Source organism: Amblyomma americanum, chromosome 1, assembly GCF_052857255.1.
Source record: "Amblyomma americanum isolate KBUSLIRL-KWMA chromosome 1, ASM5285725v1, whole genome shotgun sequence".
Lineage (NCBI taxonomy): Eukaryota > Metazoa > Arthropoda > Arachnida > Ixodida > Ixodidae > Amblyomma > Amblyomma americanum.
This window is the reverse complement of record NC_135497.1, coordinates 123,798,972-123,809,667: the sequence shown is the minus strand read 5'-3', so window position 1 is coordinate 123,809,667 and position 10,696 is coordinate 123,798,972. Positions and strand designations below refer to the sequence as shown.

Genomic DNA, 10,696 nt, shown 5'->3' with positions numbered 1-10,696 from the left:
CCCCACGCGGCCTCCACTCTGAGCCGCGAAGACGATGCGGCCAAGGGCGCGTGAGGAAGGCTCGTGCTGTGCTGCGACGGATGCCGTGATCGCCGTCACGGGTGAGCTTTTCGCTGTGAAAACGGACGGCAGCGTCGCTGCTCTTTCGTGTACAGGTAAAGCGGAGAAGCGATCTTGAAATGGCTGGTAGGTAAACCGTATCGCAATGCTTGTGCATGCAGTCGCTCTTCGAATGTTGCAGACTTCCAGGACAACTGTGTGGTTCCACGTTCCACGAACTTTTAACCAAACGTTTAAGCTCTTCATTTGACTCGCCCTTCTAGAAAATTCATTCAGCAGTAATCCCACATGTCCGTCGAAGATCTTCGTGGCGTGCCATCGTGCCATTCGAGTCACATGGAAAGGTAATGTTTGTGGTTGGCATCAGTGGAGCCTGAAAGGAGTTTTATGGCCCCATATTTAGCACTAAAATCCTTCTACCGGCAAGTCCAGCCCGCAGGTTAAAGGGACAAGATCAAAATATGCTTCCCTCGATTCTTGCTTCATACCAACTGTAAATTCACGTTTCCAAACCCTTTACCGTGGTGCATTGATTTACCATTATATCTTAAAAGAACTGAACCAAACAGCTCATTTACGTCGGATAGTCTAATTGGACCAACTGACAAGGTTTGAATTGATTGGACTTACCCATTCAAGCTTGGGCATCTAGACAGGTAATGCCTACGAATGTCGAGACGTCATACGCTAAACAGCAGTGCTGCACGAGACAGGTTCGCACTTGCATTGAAGTTTCGTTTTCCTGGCGACTTCGACAAGGAAATCCTATTTGATCAGGCACCTTCCCGCAGAAGCGCATTGTGGTAGCGGATCTCGCTATGCTAAAACATTCTAATAAACTGGACCGGCCTGCGACCACAATTCTTCTGCCAGAAGAGTTTTCCAGCCGTTCTCGCTAATCACAAAGCCACAAAAATCGAAATACGATTGAAAAGAAGAATAATAGCTACGACTACAGCACGGGATTCCAACTAACGACTACCGCGTCCTTGTGAGCGGTTGTTTCAAAGCACCTGACGCTCACTAACTCCTTAAAGGCCTTAGACGAGCTCAGTTCGTTTGCGGCCAAAACCGTTACTTTGGCTTTAGACGAACCTGCCTCAGCGAGTATATTTTGGAACTGTTAGTGGTATTTTTGACGAACGGAGCGCGTAGAGCACTTTCGTATAGTTATCATCGGATGCAACAGATAAGCGATATGGGTTCTGCTACTAGTCACACTTGTGACTGCCTCTAGAGGAAGCAGTGTGATATAAGCCGCGAAAAGGTAGGAAGACGGCGTGATCCCACAGTCTGTGTGTGCAGTTCTTTGCATTGAGCGCTATCACACAACTGAGAAGCTAGGATTTTATTATTCTGGCGTGTATGATCAGCTCGCCCATTTCCCTCGATGTTTTAGGGACCGTTCGGCAATATGTAATTATTTGACGACTTTTCCACCAGATGCAGTAGGGTTCGTGATATGGACAATAAAGCTCGTTTTACTTTAGCTGCGCCGTTCCTGTCATGCTTTCCAATCTTTGGTAGGCATAGTTTGTAGCTTAGAGGGCAGAAACTCAAGGATAATTTTAGCCCCGCTTTTAGTATCAAGAGTTTCCGTTTAAGAGGTTAATACAGCAGGAGCCATATTTTCCGCCCCATAACCCGTGGAAAGTGTTAGAACACCGGTGCGCGCTGGGTTTTTCATTCTGATTATTTTTCACAGTGCCCACCTCAAAATTACACAGGTGCTTTGAAAATTTTAGCCGTAGCAGGCGCGCGTTCTACCAGATCTATACCTGAAAAAAAAAATCAACCAGTCGCGGCTACTCGTATGACGGTATGAATGCAGGATGCAAAGCTGTTAACTGTGTAAAACAAGTAAGAACAAGGAATTAGCCGTCATTACACAGTTTGGTGCAGCAGCCAGCTACAGCGTGGGTGTCGCTTTTATTTCTTTCTTCTGTAAACATTTTCCTCCTATTGCCTTTGCTGTTTCTCAATGAGAGTTCATTAACTGGACGCAGGCTGCGTGCGAATAGCGGTGGATTTACCGTGATTATTTTGTTTCACAGGTACGTTTGCATGTATTCTTATTCGAAACAATATTTAACACTACAATATACGTGAAAGTTAAAAGGTGCTAAATTTGATCTTGATGGTGGAGGAGAGCAACCCTCCTTTAAGCATAGCGTTTTATTTCCTAGTTTTCTCATCAAAATTTCTCAAACGAACAAAAAAGGAATAAGTGCTTAATATTCACAGTATTCCTATGCGCGCTAAAGAGTGGGCATTCCGAATCGTTGTTTGGTAGCTCCGTCAACTTGCATAAAGCGATTATAAACTAAACAGCTGCTATGATTTCTCTGACTGTACACCCAACCTGGCCACAAACACTGCCACTGAGCAGTAGCGCTTTAATGTCCCTTGTCAGACGCCACCAGCCTCATCAGATCAATGCACAAATGAAACAGTTGAAGAATAAATAGTGAGACGAAAGCTGACAAATGAAATTTGTGCAGGATTACGCAGCTGAGCTGTGCCGTAAAACGCAACTATACATGCAGCAGAGAAAGAGTGGATGAGAAATTGTAGGTATGGCATGGTATGTGGGGTTTAACGTCCCGAAGTTTCAAATGGGCTATGAGAGATGCCTCATTGAATTTTAGGCAACCTGCCGTTTTTCAAAGTGCACTGACATCGCACCGCACACCGGCGTTCTTGCATTTCGTCTCCATCCAAATGCGGCCTACGTGGCAGGGATTCGATCCGGCATCCTTGGGCTCAGCAGCCGAACGCCATAGCCACTGAGCCTCCGCGGTGATTGGATAAGAATCTGACGCGCGGCCTGAATCAGCCTGGCTCCACTCGTCACGTGGCATGTACACGCGCGCACTCACGACCTCCGTGACCAAAGTAACAGCGTGAAGGTTGCGCATCTCACAAAATTAGGAGAACAATGAGAGAGAGAGAGAGAAATGGTGGACGGTCGCAAGCGCGCTGCCGCTACGGCCCCAGCCCTAGCCGCCCTCAGATGGCCGGGGTAGCCATGCGCGTGAGCGGGTGCATGTTCGGGATGACCCTGGTCCGGGCGTCTCTCTTGGGCAGCGAGTAGAGCAGCTTGTCCCAGAAGTGCGCTTCGCCCCAGCGCAGGTAGTTGGTCTCCTGCATGTAGCGCTGCAGCTCTTCGTCGACGCCTTCGGGGCGCACATCGCCGACGACCACCACGATCAGCCGGTTGATGTTGTCCTCCAGGGCGCGGTGCTGCGCTACACGGAACTCCCAGCGGCACCACTCGCTCTCCACGTAGTTCCTCATGGGGATGAAAGAAAGAAGAACGAAATGTATAGCACAAGGAATACATCCACGTTGAAGGAACCATGAAGTGATATTTACTAAAGTTAGGAAAAGCGCACGAGCGATTGTTATTGCATCACTGCTCATCACCCTGCAAATATTTTTAAGCGAGATTCACTAACACCGAAGGTAATGGTGATTAAAATGATATCCCTCCACTCTTCCCCTCAACTCATACACGCCGACCAACAGAAAAAAAAGGAACAGTTCGCACCCCGCCACGCCCCATCCCGCCCACGTAATTGGGCACGCCAACTGAGAAGGCTTGCTCAGACTGCTCACTGTACGCCATCAAGGTACGCGCTGCTAAGAACGCGCGGTGGGGTGTCTCCCTAATTGGCCGCAAGCAGCGATGTAAAAAAATGTTTTCAAACCATGAGGTCCACGCAGACCAGTCTCGAATACTCGAAATTTGACTCGAATATTCACAAAGACCGCCTCTGCAGATCTGTTGCTTTAGAATATGATCTTGAAAATCAATTGAATGTCTCTTTAAGATCGCGGAATCGTTCTTTCAGTGCCCATGACTCACTTTGGCGTTAAAACATTTCATTAGTCCTCAGAAAAAGAGTAACCAAAATAAATGCCCTAAAAAGAGGGAAGGTGGCCTCGCGCAACTCTGTGGACTGAACAGGGCAGTTTCGAGCAGCCAACCCCTCAGAAACGTCAGCACTGGTACTTTCAGCCTTAGGTCACAATCTCTCCCCATATTCCAAAACTGTACAACAGTGAAAGCTAAAGAGATAGCGCTTAGAAACTTACGTGTTTGCAGCGAGAACTATGGAACTGGCATCTAACAGGTTTTAGAAAAGAAAGGCAGCAGATACACTATGCACACCACGTTTTCAAGAATTACAAAAAAAGTAGGCTGGCTATATTTTTCTAGTGAATTAAAGCTATGCACCAGCAATTATTTATGTTTTTTATTAAAATAGCCTAAAGGCCCTCTAGGAGCATTACAGAGGGGGGAAGAGGGAACATAAAGCAAAACACGAGTCTTCACACACAAACACTGCAGGTAGTTAGTGCGGCACTCAGTTACAATTCAAGAAACATGATTACAAAGAAATATTTCAATTTTGTAGCGATAGCTACATTACGGTAGCATTTCGAGCATTCAGCGTGGCGGCGCGCAACCCTGTGGCTGCGCGACATCCTGTGGCTGCGCGCCACGCTGTCACGTGGTTGGTCACGTGGTGCGGAGCAGGTGCCCGCGGCGCGGCGCCGTGGCTGATCACGTGGTTCGTCACGTGGTTGGTCACGTGACCACATTCCACTCGGCCAGCTGTAGCTATCGCGTCACTGCAGGTTTAACCAGAGCTAAACCAACGCCAATTTTTTAGTGCCTCACGTGACCTAAACACCAACTACACGTCACCGCCATCGTTCGGCTGGTGAAACCGAAACATGAGAGAAGAAATTCAATTATAAATTATTTAATGCTCGTATGATAATACCACGTGTTGAACCATGTACTCTAATGTCTAACGCATCACTTGAAAGACGAAAACATGCTAAAATCAGGCATGTATAGTCCTCTAAAAAGATGTAGACCGGTGATCGCTGGACATGTGCCCAATCCTTTTCCGTCATCAAGAAGGGCATTGCACCCACATTGCAGTTAGAGTGATTTGCCAATTTGTCGGCAGACATATCCTCATATTTTTTATTTGCCCGGCGAGTAAGCATGGCCAATGTGCGTCGGCGTTTCTTTTACAGCACCAGCTGTTAAGGCAAAGGTTCCCGGGCCGTGCACTCTAAGAAAAAAAGGAGTGGTCTTACTCCTTTAAGGGGGTAAATCCACTGACGCTGTGGCGACCCCCTTTGGGTGCAAAGTTACTCCTTCGTCGGGGGACTAAGTGCGCACGGAGTAATGTTTAGGCTGTTATCGGGGTAATGTTACTCCGTTTGGTCAAGTGTAAGTATAAGCCTTTGATGACTAACGTTACCCTTTCTTCAGAAAGAGTAACGCTTAGGCCATGAAGGTGCAAACATACGTTTTATTTTCTGGTGCATATTTGCACCCACTCGGAATAAGCTTATGCTCAATCTCACAGCGTAAACTTATCCTTGCAAGGGTTACGGTTAAGCCTATCTAATGATCTTACTACAACGCTGCTAGAGTACAACTTTGCACCTTATCAATGGGTGTAACATTGCTCCGCGAAAGCATATGGTTTTGCTCTTTTAGGTGCACCTTTACGCCGTGTTAGGAAGGGTAACCTTAAGCGTAAACTTACCCTCGCAAGGGCTATAGTCAAAACCTACCTAATGAGTTTATTACAACGCTTCTAAGGTACAACTTTGCACCGTGTCAATGGGCATAACCTTGCTCTGCAAGTGTGCATGTTCTGCTCTTTTAGGCGCATCCTTACGTCTCTTTTGGAAGGGTAACCTTAAGCGTAAACTTACCCTTCCAAGGACTGTAGTTAAATTTATCTAACGAGCTTATTACAACGCTTGTAAGGTTAACACGTTTTGGCGGGCTAGTTGGTTGAGCATCTTGAACAAACAGCGCGAACAAAGACGAGCACAAAAGACAAGAAAGCGAACGACACGGCGCTGACTAACAACTGAGGGTTTATTGCTGATCACACAAGTATAAATACATGGATGTCGGCAATGAGGGAAAGGTTTACAAAGTGCAAAAACCAAAAACAAAACGTAAATGTGACAACAGCAACATAAGCACGCTAGAAATCAGCAGAGATTATCAACCCCCAGGAGTGACAGCTCTTTTTGCAGAAGTGTTAGCGAAGGGGTACTTATACATGCATTTCCCTGCTTGAATATGTTGTATGCCTCGATAATTTCCCTCGCAGTTTTTTCCCGATTTTTGGCAATGACCTTGGTTTCATGATAGAGCGGTACGCACTGTTTTTTCTCGTTCTTTGCCCATTCACAATCCCGGCAATGAATGCCGAGATGACCTGAAACTACTTTTGACACTTTATAGCTGTGTTCGCTCAGCCTTTTATTTATGCAACGTCCCGTCTGTCCAACGTACTGCCCTCCACAGGGCAGAGGGATGTTATAAACAACCCCCTTATCACAAGGAACAAAGCGTGACTGGTGCTTAGTTGTGCACTTCGCCACTTTTCCTTTGAACTCATTAACAGATCGGCACAAACCGGCCAGACGATCAGGCGCGGAAAACACAACATCAACACCTGCTTTTTTCCCCACTTTTTTCAGGGAGTGTGAAATTCCATGTAGATATGGAATCACAGCGACACGTTTGCGGTTGTTGTCCGATCCCTGGCATTTATCTCGCCAGATGCGACCGTGCTCTCAACGGACGCCTTGGGAACACCAAGGTCGTAAAAACATTTAGATTTGTCGACGACTACCTTGTTATTATCAAGTGCTCTGGACTGGAGTTTGAAACGGAGGTGTCTCGTAGTCTGTCCATTTTTTCTGACACTCTCTCCCCCCTTGAGATCACTTATGAAACCCCCGTTCACAACCACATCAAGTTTCTAGACCTTGGCCTGTACTTCACTCCTAGCCACGTTTGCTGGGCTTTCGAACCTCGAGGTAACAAGCCCCTTCTTCCCTATGGTTCTTGCCATTCCAAGCTCATTAAGAGGGGTATCATAGGATCCTGTTTGAACAGCTCATTAACAAAATCCTGCCACCACAGAATGCATTCCAGCGTATCACACCAGGTAAAAAGATTGCTTTCGGCAGGGTACCCACTGGAACTTATCACGTCAGTAGCTGAGTCGGCCCTAAAGAAGAGCAAGTCAGAACCAGCTACACGAGACGGCCAGGGATCGGACAACAACCGCAAACGTGTCGCTGTGATTCCATATCTACATGGAATTTCACACTCCCTGAAAAAAGTGGGGAAAAAAGCAGGTGTTGATGTTGTGTTTTCCGCGCCTGATCGTCTGGCCGGTTTGTGCCGATCTGTTAATGAGTTCAAAGGAAAAGTGGCGAAGTGCACAACTAAGCACCAGTCACGCTTTGTTCCTTGTGATAAGGGGGTTGTTTATAACATCCCTCTGCCCTGTGGAGGGCAGTACGTTGGACAGACGGGACGTTGCATAAATAAAAGGCTGAGCGAACACAGCTATAAAGTGTCAAAAGTAGTTTCAGGTCATCTCGGCATTCATTGCCGGGATTGTGAATGGGCAAAGAACGAGAAAAAACAGTGCGTACCGCTCTATCATGAAACCAAGGTCATTGCCAAAAATCGGGAAAAAACTGCGAGGGAAATTATCGAGGCATACAACATATTCAAGCAGGGAAATGCATGTATAAGTACCCCTTCGCTAACACTTCTGCAAAAAGAGCTGTCACTCCTGGGGGTTGATAATCTCTGCTGATTTCTAGCGTGCTTATGTTGCTGTTGTCACATTTACGTTTTGTTTTTGGTTTTTGCACTTTGTAAACCTTTCCCTCATTGCCGACATCCATGTATTTATACTTGTGTGATCAGCAATAAACCCTCAGTTGTTAGTCAGCGCCGTGTCGTTCGCTTTCTTGTCTTTTGTGCTCGTCTTTGTTCGCGCTGTTTGTTCAAGATGCTTGTAAGGTGCAAATTTGCACCGCATGAGAGGGCATAACACTGCTCCGCAAGCGTGTATATTTTGCTCTTTTATATGTATCTTTACGACTCTTGCAGAAGGGTAACGTTACCGTCCAGAGGAATGTACTAAACCCTTATTACAGTGTATTGTTACATATTCTCGAAAGAGACGCACAGGCACGTTCGCTGTGATGCGAGGCACCCATTGTTGTTAAAAGCAAGGTCGTTTCTGGGCCTGTTAAGGAAACCACTTCACTTTGTAGGTGTGCGCTAATCGTGCATCTACTGCAATGTATAACTCACATTGCAACTAAACTCAGCATTATCATACACCTGTAGAACGAAGCTGCTTGCCGAAAAGGCATGATAACCACCTCGATGGCCGGCAGTTCAGAGATGTTTTTCTCTCCCACATTCCTGGTTATGTTAGTGTTAGTGCGATAATCTGTGGCGTGCCGCGCAGCACTTCAGTGTGCACTTCTGCACGCCAGTGATAGAACATCAGTGCGCACGACAGAGTTTATTTTTTTAATGAATTTAAAATTGCAACATAACACAGCAGTCTTCTGCCAACGCCATGATGGCATCCATGCTCCAAGTGAACCTGTGGGAAAAAAAAAGATCGTTGAAACATGACGGACAGTGCACACATTTAACGCATGAATTCACCATTAGCGGAAACCTGTCAGTCATCCTCTCTGTAAGGCTTGTTTTCCAACCAAAAGATCTCCAGCCCAAACGACACACTCTCATTCTTCGAGCGAATGAAAACTGCGGATGGTCGCAATCTGCCTGCAGCAGTCTAGGAAGGAAAAGGAGGGAGACCGTATTTTGTCATAGTGCTGTGGGGAGTAGGTTGTTCCTTGTTCTGGCCACGGGTGTAGTGGGGTAAAGGGAAGTTAGCGCGAGGGTGTTGTTCAGCAGGAAGTTTTAAGAAAGTGTAGTATGAGGTAGCTCAATACTGCTGGCACAGGAACAAAGGCCCATTTTCTTCTAGTTCCTGCCTAGCCTCTACTGCAGTGCTACAGAAGGTTGACCTTGAAGTAAACTGGAGACATTCCTGAGTTTACTCAGAAGGGGGAACTTGACTGTTTTCTTTTCCTCAAACAATGCGAGAGCGTCGTCTGGAAACGAGACCGTTTGGTTGGAAAACAAGCCTTGCGGAGCTGATTTACAGATTTCTGCAAATGATCTGTTTCATTTATGAAATCAAAATTTAAGCTTCGGCAGTTTTGGCCAAAAGCGTGAAGGTGTATGTGTGGCGTTTTCGAATCGAGCATACTGTAAGGCGTAATAAACAAAAAAAATGAACCTCCTTTGGACACCAAATAATCGCAGTGGCTCAGTGGTTATGGTGCTCGGCTGCTGACCCGAAAAACGCGGGTTTTATCCCGGCCGCGGCGGCCGAATTTTCCATGGAGGTGAAATGCTAGAGACCCATGTACTGTGCGATGTCGGTGCACGTGGAAGACCCGCAGGTGGTCGAAATTATCCGGAGCTCTTCACTACGGCATCCGTCATAGCCTGAGTCGCTTTGGGATGGCAAACTTCCATAGAACCAAACATATCTGAAATGCAGTGGAAGTTGGGCGCAGCTCCCACTTCGAAATGGCCTAGTTCTTTATCTACAATGTTTTTCTGGCTTTGATTCAAAAGGGCATACTATGACCCTGGAACATTTTTACTAACAAAAACAAGCTGAAATAAACATTGTTCAGCTGATGAGCAGTAATGCTTTTGGCACAAGCAAAATACAACTTGCGTAATATCAAGCACCCTCTACAATTTTCCAACCGAAAACCCTCAATCACAGACGGAAATCTGACATTCTTCTTCGAATAGGGAGGGGAGATGTCCCTTTATCTGTTTGAGAGGGAAGTTGTTGGAAGGACACAATAGAGCAGGGCTGCGAACTTGAGGAGCGGGCTAGACAGGTACTCGTCAAGGAATGTATTATTAGACGCCTTTAGCATACCGGGAACACACCGGTTTACCCGACCCCTCCTGCGCACGCGCAGTGGTTCCCCCTAATTCCAACAATGCCACTGCGCGTGCGCAGGAGGGGTCGGGTAAACCGGTATACGTCTCAATTATGCTAAAAATGTCTATAACCTTTCGACGACTTCCGTTTATATCTACAAAGATGGTGACGAGCATCGACTTCAGGTTCTCCCACACTAGGGGGCAGTCCCCCTCACATTTTGGAAAAACAATACAATGGAGGGCGACTGACTCATCTCCCCTCGCGCTAACTCTTTCATTCAGCAGAGCAGGAAGTGAAAACGCGGTTTGAACTAAAACATCTATGGTCCGCCTGGTCGGGTTCTTGAGATAGTTAAGAGAAAACTGACGCCAACCATCCGACTAATGAATTCAGAATCCAACTCCCTCGCCGACCACTCCGAGCGCGCCGACCACCGGATAGCCTTCTAGAAGGTGAGCGTCTTGCACCATGGAACCAAAGCTGTTCAAGATGCGACATGTTGAGTCCTGGCACATCCGGCTAACAAAGGCGGCGATGAATATGACTCCAGGAACGCTCCCCTCCGCGTACGTTATTGGACTGCGCCACGTGCTAACAAAGGGAGAGCGAAGGCAGCAACCCGCTGCTGCGGCTGGCACAGAGTTTTTTTTATATAGTCACCCCTGAAGAAGGGACCGAGTAGGTCCAGAAACGTTGGGCAAAAATAAAAATATTGGTTGGCGTCAGTTTTCTCTCAACTTTGAAAACGTGGTCTGTGAACAAGGGTTTTTGGTTAAAAAACA

The 10,696-nt window shown here is 46.8% G+C and overlaps 1 protein-coding gene across 1 annotated transcript in view; it reads right to left on the bottom strand.

Moving 5' to 3' along the window:
- Nucleotides 1–1,393: 1,393 nt before the first annotated feature.
- The window catches only part of LOC144113597 (toll-like receptor 2 type-2), a 42,987-nt gene continuing 33,684 nt past the window's right edge, over nt 1,394–10,696 (bottom strand). The window contains exon 8 of the mRNA XM_077646765.1: nt 1,394–3,352. Coding sequence (XP_077502891.1) covers nt 3,070–3,352 — 283 coding nt within the window. The 3' untranslated portion in view covers nt 1,394–3,069. The remainder of the gene's footprint in view (nt 3,353–10,696) is intronic.